The sequence below is a fragment of the Manacus vitellinus genome, unplaced genomic scaffold, assembly GCF_001715985.3.
Source record: "Manacus vitellinus isolate BGI_N305 unplaced genomic scaffold, ASM171598v3 ctg7180002430030_pilon, whole genome shotgun sequence".
In the NCBI taxonomy this organism is placed as follows: domain Eukaryota; kingdom Metazoa; phylum Chordata; class Aves; order Passeriformes; family Pipridae; genus Manacus; species Manacus vitellinus.
Window position 1 is genome coordinate 6,738 of NW_021938280.1, and position 20,176 is coordinate 26,913.

A 20,176-nucleotide genomic window follows, 5' to 3' on the forward strand; every position below is an offset into this window, starting at 1 on the left:
TGTCTTCTGTCATGTCTCTACAGGCTGGAAGAGGCAGCAACGGAGACTACCAGAATGGGAAGAATGAAGTTCTCCGTACAGCTCTGATGATGTGGAGCGTTTGACAGGCCAGGTCTGAGACGGCAGGGCTGTCATCAGTGATGCCTTGAAGGGCTGAAAGAGAAAGGAAGAGAGCCAAGGTGAGAGGCCAGGGGTGTGGGGACGCGAGGAGCCCCTCCTGCCAGGGCCATCCCAGCCAGCTCTTGCCATGGCCAGGAGGGAGCAGGGCCCAAGGGGATCAGATGGAAGGTGCCCTCGCTCACCTTGGCAGATGAGCTGCAGCTCTGGCTGCTCCTGCTTCATGGACCTGGCGGCGATCCCTGGGAACACAGAGCCTGTCAGGCCCCAGAGGCACAGGTCCCCCGCAGCGGCGCTGCCAGCCCGGCCACACGGCCTCCTGCCCTGGCAGGGCTGAGCCCGGGGCCTTCCCGCATGGGGACGCCCCAGGGCTGGGCTGGCACAGGGCGGCAGCAGGCACCAGGCCACTCGGGGCTCCACATGCCCTGGGCCGCATCCTGCTGCCGCTGCAGCAGCCGGGGCTGGGGCCGAGCTGCAGCGGGGCGGGGAGGGACCCCGGCCTTGTGGCTCACCCAGAAACTTGATGGCCAGCTTTCGCAGGGGCTCCTCTGGGCTCTCCAGGAACGGCAGGGCCTGGCGCACGTACTGGCCCACTCGGCTCCTGTCCTTTTCCAGCTGCAAAGAGCGCCAGGGCACGGAGGGAAGGCTCGGCTCAGGCTCTGCCCCTTGGCCGGGCGCTCCCTGCCCCCAGCACGGGGCTCCCCTGCCCACAGAGCCCTGAGGCCTGGCCAGCAACTGCTGGGGCCGGGTTTGGGGGGAGCAGAGGGCTGGGTGCTCCTGGGGAGCCGGGAGCCAGGGGCTGGGGCTTTGGGGCCATCCTTACCAGGCACTCCAGGGAAACCTCCATGGCTGCTCCATGGTCACCAAGTTCTCAAGATCCCTCCACTTCAGGAACTTGGCTGCACCAAACAGTGCTCTCCGAGAGGCCTGCACAGCAACAGAGAGCGGGCCATGGCACCGCAGCCCAGGGCACAGCACCCACATCCCTGTGCCAAGGCCAGGAGGAGGCTGCAGGCGACCATGGGCCAGGGCAGGAGGCACAGCAGCCTCCTGCCATGGGGACACCAGAGCCCACGAGTCCTCACCTCTGCCACACGCTGGTTCTCATTGTGCCAGTTGAAGTAGAATGGCACCAGACTCAGGTACACGTGTGGCTTTAGGCTCTTGCTCCTCTCTGTCGCCTCCATCAGCTCCCGGAAGAGGAGCATGGAGAGCTGCTGCAGCTGGCTGTGCTCCTGGTGCAAAGGAAGAGGAAAAGACCTCAGCACTGGCTTCTCCAGGCCCACCGGGGCACAGGCCTGAAAAGACACTGGGCCCAAAGTTTCCTGGCAGCACTCAGTGCCCACGATGAGGGGCACAGAGCCTTACATTGTCAAAGAGTGGCCGCAGCGCCTCAAGCAACTTCAGGGCATTGGGCTGGATATTTTGACGATTTCAAGCCCAGCACATTGATGAACACAGAGAGAGTCATCTGAACCGTGTCTGTGTCTGCATCCTGCAGTAGCTCCAGGAGGCTTTCATTCAGGCTCCGGATGCTCTTAGCCTGTGTGGAACACAATGCTGTGGTGCAGCCCCACGCTGCTGCCGCGGGGCCCAGAGGCCAAAGGTGCGTCCCAAAGGAGTCGGGCAGCTGAACGGGGAGGAGGAGAGCTGGGAGCAGCTGCCACAGCTGCCAAAGGCCAGCCAAGGCCAAGCTACTGCCTTGCACAGCCGCACGCTGCCGGCCCGGCTTCAGCCCCTGCCCCCTGCTCACCATTGAGGGAGCCTTGCTGAGCACCAGCAGGCCTCGGAGCGCCAGGCGACGCCTCTCCGGGCACTGCCTGCGCAGGTGCCTGGAAATGATCTGCAGGACGCTGGGCCCACATTGTCTGGGGTTCAGGCAGTGCAGGACCTGAAAGGCAGGGAGCAGTGACGGGGTGCCCGGCCGGCAGGAGCCCAGACCCGCCCGGGGCTGGGCCCAGGCAGCAGCACAGGGTGCAGGCACCGTCCCGGGCGGCTGCGGCTGTGAGAGGGCAGAGAGGGGGAGGCAGCTGGGCCAGGCAGCGCTCGCCATCAGGCTCACCTCCACCAGGAACGCCAGGGCAGGCAGTTCCCACAGGGGCTCTCCCCTGCTGAGCCGCGGGAGCAGGCTGACGGCGATGCTGCGGCAGAAGGAGCGGGAGAAACGGCACAGCTCCCTGCAAGGGGGAATAAAGGTGCCAGAGACCCTGAGCCAGGTGGGCAAAGCTCTCCTGGGACTGACTCACACAGGCCTGGTCTTTGGCCACCAGCCCAGGAGAGGACGTGGGCACTTTGGGAGGTGGCTCCTCCTGTGCAGCCGCCCCTCTCCGCCTTTTCCACTCTGCTCAGCCATCCCTGGCTGCCAAGGCCCTCTGGCCCAGCACACGGGCACTGTGTGGGGTGGCCTGTGCACAGGGCAGAAATGACAGGGGCAGTGGGGAGAAAGGGCTCTCACCTGGCCAGCAGACCCACTGCATAGTGGTGGGTGTCAGCCTTGAGGAGCATGTCCCAGCCACACTTGCGACCGATCGCCATCAACACGTCCTCATCCAGCAGCTGGCGCAGCAGGGCTTTAACGGTCTGCACTGCAAACCTGTGTGCAGAGCACAGCCCAGGTCAGGCACAGAGCCCTGGCCCCAGCCCCGAGGGCGTGGCAGGGAGAGGGGACTGGGATGGAGCACCTGTTGGGGTTGGGGGGAAGGCTGCGCTGCTCCCGGCATCGCCTCCAGAAGGTCTCGACCTCCTCTGACATCTCCTCTGTGCTGATGAAAACTTGGAAGAGCAGAGTCAGAAGGAGGCGGGGGAAATTGTCCTTCACTGCACTTGGGCACCAGGAGTGGGACAGCTGGAGGATCTCCCAGAGTGCCACAGTTGCCTGCCAAAGACAAAGCACCCAGAGACAGCTCTCAGGGCCCAGATGTCCATGTGGCAGGGCCCAAGCGTGGCAGGGACAGGCCAGAGGAGACACAGGGGGATCCCCCAGCCTGGTGTCCCTGAACCTGCCCCTAAGCCAGGCTTGCAGCCCAGTGCCTGGGGCAGGGAGAAGCAGTGGTGAGGGAGGATGGAAAGGCATCCCAGAGGCAACCTGGGGCGAGCAGAGGTCAGCTCAAGAAACTCACAGCCAGGGCAAAGACATCCCTCTCATCCCCATCAGAGGTGCGTCTCCTGTGCGCTGGCCAGTATTCCAGCACATGGAAGAGGATCTGCAGCACCGGCTCCTTAGTCCGTCTGAAGGAGATGAGCGTCTTCCACATGGTGCGAGCAGCTCTGTGGAGTCACAACTCTGGCTCAGGGGGGTCTGGGACACAGCGCTGTGGCCTGGGCAGCTGCGGGGCCCAGGTGACAGAGCCACGGTGCCTTGTGGGGCAGGGAGGCAGGCTGGCCTCAGGATTGGAGGCTGACATGCCAAAGCTGGCAAAGAGAGGAGCTGGAGTGTCTGGGAAGTCTCCATGTCTCTGGCACACCATTTGGGACAGGCTGTCCAGGGGGATGGGGTCTAAAGGCAGGTGAGCCCTCAAGGCAGGTGGGCCCCATACCTGTCACAGGCTGGGGCAGAGCGCAGCAGGGTCACTGCAACATCCGTGGGGTGTGCCTCGGTCAGCAGGACAAGAGTCTTGTCCAGCCTGTGCTCAGCAGACACATTGGACGTGAGCCACTGATGGATGCACCTGACTATGGCCGGCACCTGGAGGGGACACGGGGGACAGTTGGAGAGCTGCCAGAGCCAGTAACTTGCCCAGCTTCCCCCAAGAAGTGCTCCCCTTGCCACCACACTCTGCTGGTCTCAAAGGCTGAGGGGACCCAGAGCAGCCGACGTGAGGGGCCACAGCATCCCTGGGGGACTGGAGCCCTGGCCACAGGCTGCTTACTTGCTTTGCTTTGTAGACACCGTTCTGCACAAGCAAATCCAGCAGGGCAGCGCTGGTCTGGGCATTGAAGAGGTCCAAGTTTGCCGTGTCCCCAGTGGCCATGAAAGTGGCCTCTTCGTGCCAAATGCACCTGATGAATCTGCAAACCAGCTACAGGAGAAAGGCAAGGAAGAGAGAGGGATGTCCCCTGGAGGGCCGCGACAGCGGTGCTGGGCTGAGCAGTGAGAGCAGGCCCAGCCCAGGCGGGGATGGCTGCAGGTACCTGTGCTGCCCTGCGGAAGCGGCCACGGGCACGGAGCTGCTCTTCTGTCCGCTCCTGGCCTGCATCTGGCAAAGAGCGAGCGCGCTCAGAGCTGAGGGTGTGTGGGAGAGGCCGGAGAACACAGCCCAGGCCTGGGCTCCAGGAGCAGGCAGGGCCAGCCTCGGGATGCCCAGTGGATGGAGCACGGCTGCCAGGAGATCAGCCCCAGCCCCTCTGCCCCCCTCCCTTTCCCTGGGCATGTCCAGATGGGATGGGACAGGATGAGGCCAAGGGGGCTGCAGCCACCAGCCCTGTGGCCCAGCTCCAGCACTCACCCTCCTGCGGGGGCTGCACCTGCTGCACCTCTTCAGGCTGCTGTGTTGGAGCAGCCCCAGGGCTTTCCTCCTTCTCCTCCTCCTTCACCCAGGCCAGCTTGGGCACCGTGGGGGGTCTCTGCTGCATGTCTCTGTCTGGCGTTATGGACACCTGCAGCAGAGATGCCATGGAAAAGCTTTGGCTCCTCAAGTCCTGCAGTCGTGCCTTGAAGGCAGCTGCAAGAGAGAAGCCTGGGAAATGCCTCGCCTCATCCAGTCCCACTGTCTGGCCTCGAGGGCACCTGCCCCAGGGACTGGAGATGCCTTGAGCAGCCCCAGGTCCCCAGGTCCCACAGTCTGGCCTGGAGGATGCACAGGGGAGAGGTGGAGAGCTGCCAGAGTTAGATACTTGCCCAGCTTCCCCTGAGAAATGCTTCCCTTCCCAGCACACTGTGCCAGCCTCAAAGGCTGAGGGGGCCCAGCGCACCCAGCTTGGGGGGCCACAGGCTGCTTACTTCAGCAGAGACAGCTCTCTCCTCAAGAAAGTCCAGGCTGGGGGTATCGACCAGGCGCTGAACAGGCGCGGCCTCAGTGCTCGCCACGCCCTCCGTCGTTGTGGCGTCGGCCTCCTCCGTGAGACCAGGCAGCACAGAGTCACAGTGTGACACATCATCGGTGGACGTGGTGTCCCAGTGGGTTGTGTGATCACTGGTTGTGGTGTCACACTGTGCTGGGACAGCAGTCGACGCGGTGCTGACATCAGGCTTTGTCAGCTGGGTCGGGATGGTGTCAGGCTGGGCCTGGACATCAGCTGGTGTGACCCTGGACTTTCTACGCCGACTGCCCATGAATTTCATAAATGTCTGCAGGAGAAAGAAGGGCAGGGAAGAGAGGGATGTCCCCTGGAGGGCCGCGACAGCGGTGCTGGGCTGAGCAGTGAGAGCAGGCCCAGCCCAGGCGGGGATGGCTGCAGGTACCTGTGCTGCCCTGCGGAAGCGGCCACGGGCACGGAGCTGCTCTTCTGTCCGCTCCTGGCCTGCATCTGGCAAAGAGCGAGCGCGCTCAGAGCTGAGGGTGTGCGGGAGAGGCCGGAGAACACAGCCCAGGCCTGGGCTCCAGGAGCAGGCAGGGCCAGCCCCAGGGTGCCCAGTGGATGGAGCATGGCTGCCAGGAGATCAGCCCCGGCCCCTCTGCCCCCCTCCCTTTCCCTGGGCATGTCCAGACGGGATGGGACAGGATGAGGCCAAGGGGGCTGCAGCCACCAGCCCTGTGGCCCAGCTCCAGCACTCACCCTCCTGCGGGGGCTGCACCTGCTGCACCTCTTCAGGCTGCTGTGCTGGAGCAGCTCCAGGGCTTTCCTCCTCCTTCTTCCTCCGGAACAGCCTGAGCAGGCTGAAGCGTCTCCCTGCCATGCCACAGTCTGGTGTCCAGGGCACCTGCAAGAGAGAAAGAGAACCTCGGAGAAACTCCGGGCCCTAAGTTGCAGAATGGCCTTGAGGCCACCTGCCGCAGGGATTGGAGACACCTCGGAGAAGCTCCGGGTCTCCAAGTCCTGCAAAAGGGTCCCAAGGGCACCTGCCACAGGGATTAGAGACACCTCGGAGAAACTCCGGGTCTCCAAATCCTGTGGAAATGCCTCGAGGTCACCTGGAAATGAGAAAATCCTCCAAAACGCTCCGGGTCAGCAAGGCACGAGTTGGCTGCGCGGGGGCTCCGCACAGCACCGCTCTGTCCCGTCCTGTCCCGTCGCCTGCTCCGAGGAGCACTGTTGACACTGTGGCCGTGTCACCAGCAGCACCTCTGTCACCACGGGTCATAAAGGGCCCTTGGACACCCTGCCCCCTTCCATCCCACCGGCCATGCCCAGCGTGTCACAAAGGGCCCTGGGACACAGTGCCACGTGGCCTGGGGCCTCCCCCAGCCCCGCCAACCTGCCCCACCTTGGAGGGAATCCGCTCTCTGAAGTATCTAATCTGGCTGGACCTGAACTGTAGGAACAGCTCAAGAAATGAGCAAACACTCCCCTCCTGTGCCTGCTCACGGCAGCACAAGGAGCCCCCTCGGCCACCGACTCAGTCGCAGCGGGAAGGGCACGGGGCCTTCCACACAAGCTGGCACGGCCTCCTTGGGAGAAGTGCTGGCTGGTGGCCATCCTAAACAGGGGGGCTGACACCGAGAAGGAAGGTGTGGGCAAGGGCACCAATGCTGCTGGCAGCCCTTTGGCCAGGGCTGCACCCAAATCAGCAGCTCTGGCAAGTCCTGGCCCAAGGAGACCTGCCACCGCCCCGAGTCCTGGCAAGGCTGCTGCTCGTCTCCTGCCCCAAAGAGCTGTGCCCCTGTGTGTAAGTTCATTTGAATACATGCCCGGAATAAAGACAAGTACAACAGACATTCAAACAGTACAAAAAATCTTTTATTACAGTGAGAATAAAAAACTAGCAAAGAGAATCAAAAGCTAAAAAAGAATACAAAATAACTGCTTTATCAGTTGGCATTCATACAATACTATGAACGGCTTTTATTACAGTATTAACTAGTAATAAGGGAATTAAAGGAACATTTAAAGGATATTAAAACAATACTATGAGTGGCTTTTACTACAGTATTAACTAGTAAAAAGGGAATTACAAGGATATTAAAAAAGGATATAAAACATTTGCTTTCTCAGTTGCTTCCTGTCAATAAACTGTGCTTACCCACACAGACAGGCCAGGGCTGCCAGGATCTGCAGCAGCTGGTCGGTGCCCGTGCTTAGCGGGCGTCCCCATGGAACAACACAGTCTCCATGGCAGGATGAGGATCGCTCACCCCAGCAGTCCTGACACCCCATTTTATCAGCTCTACATTACACCACGTAGGGCCAGTACCCAGTATAAGGTGATGCCTGAGTGGCAGCCAAACCCTGCCTGTTCATCACCTGATAGCAACAGTCTGTGCATGCCCTGCTGTAGGGCAAGGGGCCAGTGACCCCTGCCCACAGAATCTTCCTCTCAGCATCATCTTTCTCACCCCTATGGACGACCTCTCCCACTGTGTTTCAGGGGTATTTGTGTCCATCTTGCAGTATGGGGCCAAGCCAAGGAGGAACTCAGCTCTGATCATGGGGGACATCTCGCTGACTTGCTAAAAAACACAATGGACCTTTCAGTTAACTTGTGCAATAAAGTTACACTGTACAATACTCTGTGCTGAGCACAGGCTTGAGAACACAGAGGTGGTTTTGTTAGTGCTGAGCTTACCCAGAGCCAAGGCCTTTCCTGCCCCTCGCACAGACACACTGGGGAGGGGCTTGGGGTGTGGGGGAGGTTGGGAGGGGACATAGCCAGGACAGGTTTGGAGTGATGGAGATTGTTTTCCCATGCCACCATTCCATGGGATAGGGCCCTGCTCTCCTGGAGGTGCTGAAAACCTGCCCAACCGTGGCAAGCAGGGAATGAATCCCCTGTTTTGTTTTGCTCCTGCGTGCAGCTTTTGCTTGTCCTTATTAAAGTGTCTTTATCTCAACCCACGAGTTTTCCAGCTTTTCCTCTCCCAGTTCTCTCCACTGTCCTGCTGGTGGGGGAGTGAGGAGTGGCCAGGAGGGGCTTGGGGGCTGCATGGGGTGAAACCACAACAGCCTTTGTTGGTGTCCAGGGTGGGGCTGGGAGTGTTGGAGATACTGACAGATGTGTCTGGGATGTGCTGCTGAAATTTGCAGCTGCTGGTGCTGTCTGGGGCTCCTGGCTGTGTGTCAGAGTTTGGGGCTCCTTGGTGGCTGGAACTCCACGTGAACTCGAGCTGAAGGGCCTGTGACCTGTGGGGGAGTCCAGGGTGGAGCAGAGACCCCCCTGCAGCCCAGGGAGGAGCCCACACTGGAGCAGATTTGCTGGCAGGACTTGTGACCCCTATTATCAATATGAGACTCCAATCTTTCAGTTTAAGGCAATTGCCCCATATTCTACCAATACAGGCCTTTGTAAAACGTATCCCTGTGATTTCCTTAGACTGTGATCACCATGTGTTCATCTGCAAACACCTTAGAGAGTACCCAGGGATCTCCCAAGAAAAGATTTGAAGGCCTCAAGCCCATGACCACTCTGTAGGGACTAAGGAGCTCTGGGCTCCATGGTGTGGAGACTGAGGACAGTGCAGGGGTAGCCAGAGAGGGTTGAAGGGGGGTTTCAGAGATGAAGGATCCTTATGTCATAGCAGGAAACAGCATGAGAAATAAAGAAACAATGCCAAGTTCAGCTGGACAGATCCAGAATGGAAACAAAGAGAACGGAGTTTCACTCTGAGGGCAATGTTGTGCTGCAACACTTCACCCAGAAGGAGTCTGGATGAGCCCAAGGCTTTGTGTGTGCAGGAAGAGCCAGGGAGGACGCAGAGATGTCAGTGCAGGAAGGTGCCAGCCAGGTGGGGCAGCCGGGGGGATGACGACAGCCTGCAGGGAAAGGGGCAGGGCATGGACACCGTAGGACAGCCTGGGCTGGAGAGGAGACAGGGATGGGGAGAAGCTGAAAGGCCCTGACACAGCCACCTTCTGCAGGCCTTTGGCCATGGCTGCTGTCTGTGCCCCTGATGCCAGGAGGAGGGGAGTGCCCCTTGCAGCCCTGGGGCCTCATGGCCTCCTTGTCCCTGCTCAGCAGCCTGGCAGGTGCCACCCCATGGTCCTGCCCTTGGCCTTGCACATCCCACATCCCAGTGCCCCAGGAAGAGCCCTGAGGAATGAGGCAGGAACAGGATCTGCCTTCATAGGGGCTGGGTTCAGGGCTTGGCCCGTTGGCTTAAGGAAACACATCCAGGTTTCCTCAGCATCAGAGCCACCTTTCCCTTGCTTGTCCATCCTTGTCATCACTGTCTGCAGTTTTCTGCTCTAACTGGAACCTGGGGACATGTTCTCAGTTGTGTCCCTCAATGGGACTCATTAGCACTACAAGAAACTTCAGTGTTTCAATCTCACTTTGACTTCTTGAAAAGTTGTTTGAACTTCCTCTCAGGGACTGAGTCTCATGTAAACAATGCCAAACCCCCTGAGGGTCATGAAATGCCTGAGGCTGTTGCTGTGCTGCTGAGCTGGGCCGGGCTCCTGGCACACAGGGAGCTCCTGGCAACCCAGAAGAGCTTCAAAGAGACAGCTCTGCTGGTGAGCAGCTCCTCTGCACAGCCCAGCAGGGCTGAGGGCACTGCCAGGCCAGCTCAGGGACACCAGCAGGGCACAGACACAGCTTCAAGGGGCTCAGCACTGGCAGGATGGCTGAGAGCTCCCTGCAGGAGGAATCTTGGCAGGGTGCACACGGTGAGTCTGTGGCTGCAGGGCAGTGCAGGGGCAGCTCCTGGAGGCATCTCCTAAAGCTGGCCCAGCCCCAGCTGATGGGATGGGTGAGCAGGGGCTGTTTTGGGGCAGTTTGGAAGAGCTGTGAAGCCAGGGGTGCAGGCAGAGGTGCCCAGGGCTGTGGGGCAGAGCAGGGTCCTGCAGCCCAGGGTGCTGTGCTGGGCAGGGACTCTGCTGCCTGCCAGGGGCAGCTCTCAGCCAGCCCGGGGAGCTGCTGCCAGGGCTGGGGGAGAAGGGCTGTGGGCAAGGGGCAACCCCCGAGAGGGCAGGGAAGGACTCTTCACCTGTTTAGAGTAGGCTGCAGGTTGTGAGGGCTCTCACAGCTCCAGGTCATTACAGAACATTTCTCAAAGGAGTTTAAAGAAAGCACAGCCAGTCATGGGATACCTGAAAGTGAAGGATCCTGTTCTTTCCATCTTCCAACATGTGTTTTCTGGGTGGGAAATTGGTCCTAAAAATTAATCTCACAGTTCAGGAAGAGGTACTGAATCTCCAAATCTATTTCTCTTAGAGGAGATAAGACCAGGCAGCATCAGAAATCACCACACCTGTGCCTTACATGTATCTCTGGGTCACTTTTCCAGCCTCCTCAGGGTTGCTCTGACGTTGCCATCAGAGCCTGCACAGCCAGAGATTCCCCTGGGCAATGCTGCATTGCTGGGCTGGAACAGAGAACATTTAACAAAGCTGCCCTTTTAAACAGTGCTGCCCTGCACTCATCAGACTGTAGGTATTTGTGTTTATTAAAAATTAATTTGCATGTGAAGCTATGTTCAGGCAGGACGAGGGAAAGCACAGGGCAAATGGGAACAGATGGAGGGACAGTGCAGCTCTCCTGGCTCTGCACTGAGCTACAGAGAGCTGAGCTGTTTGTCCTCTCCTGTTTAAAGTCTTGTTACATTTCCATCATAAGAATGAGGATTTGTACTCCTGACAAGAACAGGTACCAGATGCAACCATCAAAAATAATAAACACAGACAACATTATTTAAGGGACATGCTAAGCCCTTCCATGTCTTGAGAGTGGAGACTGAACTTTTCCCTTAAAGGTGGATGATGCCTGACATCCCTTGGGAGTGTTTGATGCTGTGGCAGAGCAGCTCCATGTCCCCACTGGAGAAGGGGAAAACTGAGCCCTTGGCAGCACATGGGCAGAGCTCCTGTTCCTCACAGCACCCTCAGCCAGCACAAAAGAGGGAAAGGAAAAGCCTTTCAGTTCAGGGGATTTCTATGAGAAATAAAGTGGCTTTGCTTAGAGGAGTCTGTCTTAACCATTCGCTGTCCTTTCCTTTTTTGAACAGACCCTGTCCTAAGAAGCAGCAAATGCCCAACAGCAGCTCCCTCACCCAGTTCCTCCTCCTGGCATTCTCAGACAGGCGGGAGCTGCAGCTCCTGCACTTCTGGCTCTTCCTGGCCATCTCCCTGGCTGCCCTCCTGGCCAACGGCCTCATCCTCAGCGCCGTAGCCTGTGACCACCACCTGCACACCCCCATGGGCTTCTTCCTGCTCAACCTCTCCCTCACAGACCTGGGCTGCATCTGCACCACTGTCCCCAAAGCCATGCACAATTCCCTCTGGGACACCACAACCATCTCCTACATGGGATGTGCTGCACAGCTCTTTTTCCTTGCCTTTTTCATTTCAGCAGAGTTTTCCCTCCTCACCATCATGTGCTACGACCGCTACGTTGCCATCTGCAAACCCCTGCACTACGGGACCCTCCTGGGCAGCAGAGCTTGTGCCCACATGGCAGCAGCTGCCTGGGCCACTGGCTTTCTCACTGCTCTGCTGCACACAGCCAATACATTTTCCCTGCCCCTGTGGTGCCAGGGCAATGCCCTGGGCCAGTTTTTCTGTGAAATCCCACACGTCCTCAAGCTCTCCTGCTCACACTCAGGCTACCTCAGGGAAATTGGACTTGTGTTTTTTACTATCTCTTTAGGACTTGGCTGTTTTGTTTTCATTGTTTTCTCCTATGTGCAGATCTTCAGGGCTGTGCTGAGGATCCCCTCTCAGCAGGGACAGCACAAAGCCTTTTCCATGTGCCTCCCTCACCTGGCTGTGGTCTCCTTGTTTGTCAGCGCTACAGCATTTTCCAACCTCAAGCCCCCCTCCATCTCCTCCCCATCTCCGGATCTGGTGGTGTCAGTTCTGTACTCGGTGGTGCCTCCAGCACTGAACCCCTTCATCTACAGCCTCAGGAACCAGGAGCTCAAGGATGCCATAAGGAAAATGATGACTGGATGTTTTTTTAAGAAGCAATAAACTGCCTCTTCTGCGGAACATTCATTGTGTAACACATTTTGGGCCCAGCCTGCCTTCTAAAGCTTTTGATAGTGTTTGGGGTGGAGGGCTTCCCTGTCTTTTCCCTCTATTCCTGTCACTAACACTGAAATTTTATTCTTCATCCCATCAAATTCACTCTCTACCTCTTTTTTTTCACCCACAAAATATAGAAATCAGAAATCATGCTTTGTGTGCATTTAAACAAAATAAAAGTTTGTGCAGCAAGGTATTTGTCAAACATCCTCCCTGTGTTAGTTTGTACATGAGGAATCACAATCTCTGAGTGTATGAAAGGAATAGACTCTCCAAAGTCTTGTTGCTTTGCTTGTTTCTCCATGCAGACAGTGCAGTGAGGTCAGGGACCCACTGGGACTGAAAAGACTGAGGGCTGGTTCAGATGTTGTGTGTTGGTGGCCAATGGCCAATTGAGATGACAAATGATCTCCAAGTCACCTGCCTGGGGCTCTGCAGCTTGTGAGGGCTCTGATGGCAGGTGAGGACTTGTCTGTAGGAACTCAGGAAGTGCAGGAGAGCACAGAGGATCTGCAGGGACAGCCCGTCCCATCCAGTCAGCAGGGAATGGAGCCCTGGAGCAGAATCCTGCCCAGGGTGGAGTCACCAGAGATCAAGTACTAAATCTGCCTGTGAACTGGTAAAGGAGAGTTCTGCAACCCCAGGGGATGCAGCAGGAACAGAGAAAGGACTCTGGCCAGTGACTCGTCTCACCCGCAGTGAACTCCCCTTGTGCCTCCCCAGTTCAGGGAGGGCTGTACCAGAGCCAGGGGTGGGCTTTCCAGGAGGGTGTCCTGAAGAACTCTCCAGCCCACAGGCTGCATGGAGTGGAGCCCTGCCCTGCCCTTTGTGCCATTGGAAACAGCCCATGGTCCTGCCCAGCCTTGTTCTTGGCTACTGAGCCTTCCAGGACTATGGCAGAGGGTGGAGAGGAGTGATCCCCATCCTGCTGGGTCTGCTCCCCACCCTGACCAGCATGGCCAGTGCAGGCTCAGCCCAGGGTGCCACAGCCCCTCCCTGTGCAGAGCAGCACCTCCAGCTCAGGGCCCTGCAGGGATCCCAGGCTGGGATCTGCAACTGGCCAAGGTAGCCTGGACACACTGACCTGGGCAAAGGGATGTCCCTGCAGAAGAGCAAGGCAGCATTTCTGGGCCTGCAGAGAGGAATCCCTGACACAGAGAAACCTCTTTCTGCAGCCCCCCCCTGGGGACAGGCTGCTCTGTCCCTGGGCCAGGACTCTGGGCTGGGCTGGGCAGAGGGGCTGGCACTGAGGGGCACAGTCAGGCTGTGCTGGGCATCTCCTGCAGGTGATACCAGGGCTCCTGCAGTTTCCCTGACCTCCACTTCCTCCTGCCATGCTGAGTGTCCAGCCCCTGAGCTGATGGGGATGCTGAGACTCCTCTGTGTGCCCCAGGAGCTGCTGTGCCCTTCAGAGGGGCTGGGGCTGTGGGGGGAGTGCCCAGAGCTCTGCAGCACCCTGGGCTGGGCACTGCTGTGGGGCCAGACCAGACTGGGCTGCTCCACCTGTTGACCTCTCTAATGAAACCACTTCTAATTTTCTCCTGAAGAACCATGAGAATGTGTGTTGTGTCCTGAGCACTAGACTGGACCCTTGGGATAATAGAAAAGGTTTTGGAGTCAGGGATATTGAGAAGGCTGGGCAGTGTCACTGGGAGACCTCTCCCTTGGAAAGGCCAGAGCCAGCCCAGAGCTTCCTGGGGCCTTGGCAAAGGCAGACATGGAACCAGTCTGCAAACAGGGTAGCAAGGAGGGTTGGCAGAGTTCCAGACTGCTCAGGCTCAGCAGGGAAGGGGATATGACAAGTCTTCCTGCAGCCATTGCCAGGCATGGGAAGGACAAGGCAGGGATTGCAGAACCCCTGTGGGAGGGAAAAGAAGGGGATGTTCTGTGCCCAGACTGTTTCAAGGCTCTTGACATTGTCTCCTGTGATCTCCTTAGAGCCAGACTGGTGACAGCTGGACTGGAGAAGTGAAACATGTGGTGAGTGGGAAGTTGAATGACTGATGAGGGTCAAAAGTCATGGCACAAATTCCTCTTGGCAGCAATTCCCAGGTGACATCCATCAGGGACCAGCCCTTGACCATTCCTATGGAACATCTTTATTATGTCTCTGGGTGATGGGATGAAATGCACTTTCCACTCCTTTGTGGATGAGACCAAGTTGCAGCGAGTCTGTGAGAAACCTCGTCTAGTTAATGGTGACTTGGACAAAAAAAGGGGTCAAGATGACTGAGTTGGATAAACTTGTCCTGCCATCAGGTGCCCAGCAAGGCCCAAGACAATGAAGAAAAAACTAATGGGTCAGAAGAAAGGAAAATCAAAAGGAGGGAAAAAGACCAAACACAACCAAACCAAACCCAAACAAACACAGAATGACAGATTATGCTGAGGTGGAAGGGACCCACAAGGATCATCCAGTCCAACCCAACTCTCCCATTGCCATCTGCCCCCACCCCAGCAGGGTCTGGAGCAAAGCACGGCTGAGGTCCAGCACAGCTCTGCTCTGACAGAAAGAACCTGCAGTCAGGGACAGGAAGAGGACAAAGTCTTCTTTAACCAGCCTGAAGAATAATGGGATCAAAGACCTTCTGTGTCCCTGGTCACTTGAATGACCCTGTGGATCAGGTTTGGTAGCAGGGAGGGGGCTGCAGGTTTCCCTTAGGGAAGAGGAGATCAGGAGTTGACTCTGTGTCAGAGAGAGCCAGTTTCAGGTGGCTCCAAAATGGACCAGCCAGTGCCCAAAGCTGAGTCAAAAAGCAATTCCAGAGGCCCCTGTGTGATAACCCTTTGGAGAAAGGATAAAATCCAGGGTGCTGGAACCCACAGAGGAGTGAGAGAAATGTGGGAGAAACAACCCTGCAGGCACCAAGGGGAGTGGAGAAGGAGGAGGAGTAAGAAAGAGCCTTGGTGGGCACCTGGCAGCCAAAAGCCAACCCCCAGCCCTGAGAGCCACAGCTCAGCCCAGCACAAAAGATCCTTTAGGTCTGGAGGTTCTTTGCAGCAGCTTCTTAGCAGAGCTGCCAGCTGGGCCATCAAAGGGGATGCTCAGCTGAAACCTGTGGGATCCTAGTCAGCCTTGGCTCTGTAGGAAAGAACTATAGAATCTGAAATAGTTTGAATCAGATGAGACCTTTATAGGACATCTAGTCCAACCCCCCACCCAGAGTGAACAGGTTTACGTTCAACTAGACCAGGTTGCTCAGAGCCCTTTCTAAGCTGGCCTTGAATGTTTCCAAGGGTGGGGCATCTATGACCTCTCTGGGTGACCTGTGCCAGTGTTTCACCACCCTCAGTGTAAAAAATTTCTTCCTTCTATCTAGTTCAAATCTGCTCTTTTTTAGTTGAAAACCATTATCACTTGTCTTATTACAACTAAGTCTGTGCCCATCCTTCTTATAGGTATAATCTCAGGAGCTCCTGACAAGCCTTGACCAAACCAGCTGAGCAATGAAGAGCCCCTGGACTACCGGGGTTGTGGGAAAGTGTCCCTGGACTGGACCAGCTGGTCCTGGACCATAAAGGTAGGAACAATCTGGAGTGGAACAGTTGGGGAACACAGGATAATCAGTCATCCCATGAAAGCCTTGGAAAATTTACTGCCTGAATCACAGCCCTAATGGAACAGTTTGGATGCAATTCCCAAATATTTTGGAAACTCCAGTCATTCCTGACCCCAGGATGGAAATTCAGCAGATAACTAAAGCCAGTCACCTTGTGAGCCCACAACCAGTGGGGCTGAGGGAGGCCCTGGCAGCTCCCCAGCCCCTCCCTCTCAGTGGGACACCTCTGGCAGCCTCTCCCAGCTCAGGAACCCTCCAGTTTGCAACACTCCAAAGACCCTCCCTGATGCCCAGGACAATTCTGATCCCCCTCCACAAACACTCCTCCAGCTGTGACCCTTGTCTGGTGGGAAACACAAAGGGATTTGTGGCAGTGTTTCCCTGACAACAAGGAGAATTTGGGAGAGGGACCTTCACACACCCAGCTCTTGATGTGTCCACACAGCCCTGCCTGGGTGTGGGTGTGAATTGACTGTGGTGATGAATGTTGTTATTGTGAATCTATAATTCAGTCACTGTTAAAATTGTGGCAAATGCTATTGAATCACTTGAAAACTGCTAAATTGGTCAATGATTAAGTGCTTCAAAACTCTTTTGCCCCCTTATCTTTGGATCCAAATCCTTTGCCTCCTGACCCTCTTGCATCCCAAGGCTCTGTGTAAATCATTCCCTTTCATAAAAATATATATATTTTTTGTGACTTCCACTTTAAAATCTTCCTCCTTAGCTAAAGTACAAAACAACTCCAATTTGTTGTTGACGTCTTGAAGACAATTAAAGAAAGAAAAATAATTTGTTTTTCAGTGTTTTAATGGGTCCCACAGTGTGTTTGGAGCTGCATCAGCTGTCAGTCCAAGATGGGCCATGTCAGAACTGGTGAGGTTGGGGGGTGAGGAGCAAGGTTGATCATACAGGGTCAGTGTGGATCTCCTGAGGAGACACTCAGCATCAAGATCACTTGGAGAACACCTCTATCACCTCTTCTCTGAACTACAAAATATCCATCATTGAATTAAACCAAAAAAAGTACAAATTTTAAAGGCTTGTTTTAAAATTGCCTTGAAGACAATTAAAAGAAAAACAAAGAAACCACGAGGGATTTCTGCATTTTAATGAGCCCCAGGGTGTGTTTGCAGCCCAGCCCATGATCCTGAGGTACTGAGAGAAGATTGAAGCAGCTGCTGAAGAAGTCAGAAGCCAAAGTCCAAATGCCTTGAAGCATTGCTGGGCCCCACTGAGGGCAGGCACTGCCAAAGCCTCCCCAGGGACTCCTTGGAGCAGCTCCTTGGAGGCCAGGAGTGCAGGCAGACAAAGGCTCTGGGCAGGCCCCTGCAATGCTGAGCAAAGCCTGCCTTGGTTTTGTGGAGCACAAAGGCCAAGGCCTGAGCCCCAGGCCCTGGCCCAGCAGATCCTGTCCCTCCCGGCTGGCTCAGGGCTGTTTGGGGGGCACTGGGATGGGAGGGGGAGGAACAACAAAGGCCAAAACTGGGCAACCCCTGCCAGGCTCCTGAGGGAGGGGCGAGGCAGAAACCAAGTGCAGAACCTGCCAGGAAAGTGTCTTGTGGTGGCCTGAGTGGCAGAGGCAGCTGCCAGAGGCAAGGGGACAAAGGCCTGGGTGCCTTTGGGCCTTGCAGCCCTGCCAGAGCCCTTGGCCATCTCTCCTGCAGGCTGTCCTGCCCTGGCCCTGCTGCTGCTCTGGCCTTGCAGGCTGCACACACCCCTCCTGCTTTCCCACCCCCTCCCAGCAGCATTTCTAGACCCTCCCTGATGTCTCTGCACCAGCTCTGGCTGTTGCCATGTGCACTTGGCCTTCTGAACTTGGATCCTGAGCCCCTGTGCCACAGGACATCCCTGCCAGAGCCCAGGCCCTTCTCCTGGGGGTCACTGCAGAGCTGAGCAGATCCAGGTCACCTCCCATTCCTCTGCCAACCCCCTGGGCCTGCTCTGGGCCCTCCAGGTCCTTGCCCTGCTCCCAAGGGCTGTGGGGGTGCTTAATGGTCAGGGCTTGGGGTTTAGAGCTCAGGGTGGGGATTAGGCAGAACTTTGGGAGGTTTGTTGTTCTGCTGGCAGTGTCTGGTTCATGATTAGGGGAAGATCTTTTTGGGTTGGGTTAGGATTAAAGCTTGACTTTTCATACTGCTAATACAGGTTTGGGAATGGGGTGGGCATTGGAGGACAAATAAGAGTCTGGAGTTCTGGGTTTGGGCTTTTTCTGGCTTGGAATTAGAGCAGTGGATTCCTTTGAGTGGGAGGGGCAGCACTTTTGGTTAGTTTTGGGGCTTCAGGTTACAAAGTGCATAAAGGTCCATCAGGAATGTTCCCATGGTCAGTGTTTCAGCACCCTCAGAATTCCCTGAACCTTTTTTTACCTCATCAAAATCTCTCCTCTCTGTTGGCCAAGCCCCAATTTCCTCCCCTTCCCCAATTATTTTATCCCTTTTTTTCCAGTTCTCCCTAACCTCCTGAAAACTTCCATCTGGGTGGGGTCAGCTCTGTGATGCCACTGTGCAACCTCATGGAATCAAAAGGCAATTGTGGCACTGCAGAGCCTCATGGAAAGACAGGAACACAGGGACACTGTGAAACCTTGTGGAACCAGGGACCATTTAACATTTGGGACCTCGTGGAACCAAAGGAACCCTGAAACCTTTTGGAACCTTATGGAACCAGGGAGCCACTGTGTCACTGCGGTGCCTCATGGAAACAAAGGAACCCTGGGACACAGTGGAACCTCATAAAATCAAGGGGCCACTGCGACACCACAGGGCCATTTTGGAGCCAAATGGACCTTGGGACACTGGGGAACACTATGGAATCAAGGGGCCATTTTGACACTTCAGGCCCTCGTGGAAACAAGAGAAAATCCAGGCTTGTCCAGGTCCTGAGGGTGATTCAGAAGGGATGCAGCAGTGATTTCTCCCTACAGACCCACCACTCCAATGGTCTCTCCCTGCAGTCCATGCGTGTCCTGAGAATTTTCCCCGGTGCCTCCCTGCCCTGAAGGTTTCTGGCCATCAGGCTGGAGCTGAGGGGGTTGGGGAGGTGCCTGAGGAGGGGGTAGAACAAGGGCTGTGTCCAACTGTGCCAGGAGGGCTGTGCTGGGCAAGGATGAGGAGGCTGCAGAAAACAGTGGCACTGGGGAGGGGAGAGGAGCAGGTGGAGAGACCTTGTGCCTGCCCACGCTGGGCAGGAGCTGCCCCAGGATGGCAGCTCTGAAGCACTCCCAGGATGTCCCTGTGAACAGGAGGGGAAGACTGGATCTGAAAACGAAACCTGGAAAGCAGAGAGCAGGAGTGTCATGGTGACACTGCAGGAGAGTTCCAGCCCTGGAGTAAGGTCACAGAAGAAGTGACCCAGTACATGCACTGCCCTCAGAAGATCCCACAGTATCCTGGAGATGCTGTAAGGGAGCCCAGCTCTGCTTCACAAGTTCCCAGGGCCTGTACCTGCCTGTGCTCCAAGGGCTTCCAGCCCCCAGGACTGTGCTCAGAGAGCACTCAGGCCTTACAGTGAGAAAGGGGCTTAGGAGGACAGTGTGGAAGTGGCAAGAGAGCAGCTCTGCAAAGACCAAGCACTGCTGCTCCCTGGCAGTGCTGCTGGGCTGGGATTATTGTCCCCTTCCTGTTTGCAAATACCCCCTGTCCTGCAGTGTGCTGACCTTTAGGAACATCTGAGAAGAAGGGTCTTGGACAAAGAAGGCACTGCAGGGTCCTTTATTTTGTTTAAATACTCAGAGAGCACAATTCATCATTTATACATCTCTGGGTCCAATTCAATGAGTAGACACTAAATTAGAAGGCAGATGCATAATAATATTTCATTGAACAGGAAATTATTGCAAGAAGAACATGATGACCTGCAAGAAAAACCTGAGCAGGAAGGCTGGGCCATTAAGGAATCCCATTCTGAATGCTACACACCAGAAAACAGGCAGTTTATTGCTCCTGAAAAGCATCCAGTCATCATTTTCCTCAGGGCATCTTTGAGCTCCTGATTCTTCAGGCTGTAAATGAAGGGGTTTAGTGCTGGAGGCACCACCGAGTACAAAACTGATAGTGCCAGATCCAGAGATGGGGAGGAGATGAAGGAGGGCTTGAGGTTGGAAAATGTGCCAGTGCTGAGGAACAGGGAGACCACGGTCAGGTGAGGGAGGCACGTGGAAAAGGCTTTGTGCCGTCCCTGCTCACAGGGGATCCTCAGCACAGCCCTGAAGATCTGCACAAAGGAGAAAACAATGAAAATAAAACAACCAAATCCTAAAGAGATAGTAAAAGAGAGAAGCCCAATTTCCCTGAGGTAGCCTGAGTGAGAGCAGGAGAGCTTGAGGATGTGTGGGATTTCACAGAAGAACTGGCCCAGGGCATTGCCCTGGCACAGGGGAAGGGAAAATGTACTGGTTGTGTGCAGCAGAGAATAGAGAAACCCAGTGGCCCAGGCAGCTG

The 20,176-nt window shown here is 56.2% G+C and overlaps 2 protein-coding genes across 2 annotated transcripts; one reads left to right on the top strand and one right to left on the bottom strand.

Annotated features, from left to right (window-relative positions):
- Positions 1-1,510: 1,510 nt before the first annotated feature.
- Positions 1,511-6,599, bottom strand: LOC108644236 (maestro heat-like repeat-containing protein family member 6). Its single transcript, XM_029957858.1, has 13 exons — positions 5,833-6,599; positions 5,519-5,583; positions 5,057-5,404; positions 4,563-4,713; positions 4,249-4,313; positions 3,987-4,136; positions 3,654-3,802; positions 3,237-3,384; positions 2,799-2,992; positions 2,573-2,710; positions 2,180-2,294; positions 1,871-2,008; positions 1,511-1,660 (listed from the first exon to the last, which is right to left on the bottom strand). Exons 1-13 carry the CDS (start codon positions 5,951-5,953, stop codon positions 1,511-1,513), a joined length of 1,932 nt encoding a protein of 643 aa, XP_029813718.1. The 5' UTR covers positions 5,954-6,599.
- A 4,579-nt stretch (positions 6,600-11,178) lies between these two features.
- Positions 11,179-12,090, top strand: LOC112840986 (olfactory receptor 14J1-like; the record flags this gene model as incomplete). Its single annotated transcript, XM_025894748.2, has 1 exon — positions 11,179-12,090. A coding segment is annotated over exon 1 (912 nt), but the record flags the coding sequence as incomplete, so codon positions are not given.
- Positions 12,091-20,176: the final 8,086 nt, after the last annotated feature.

Bases quoted from the DNA above. Each gene is read 5' to 3' on its own strand.
- LOC108644236 (XM_029957858.1), bottom strand. From the start codon at position 5,953: ATGGCAGGGAGACGCTTCAGCCTGCTCAGGCTGTTCCGGAGGAAGAAG. The intron at 4,714-5,056 runs GTAAGCAGCCTG...TCTCTGCTGCAG, and splicing joins AGAGAGCTGTCTCTGCTGAA to GTGTCCATAACGCCAGACAG. The intron at 1,661-1,870 runs GTGAGCAGGGGG...TGTTCCACACAG, and splicing joins TCAGCAAGGCTCCCTCAATG to GCTAAGAGCATCCGGAGCCT.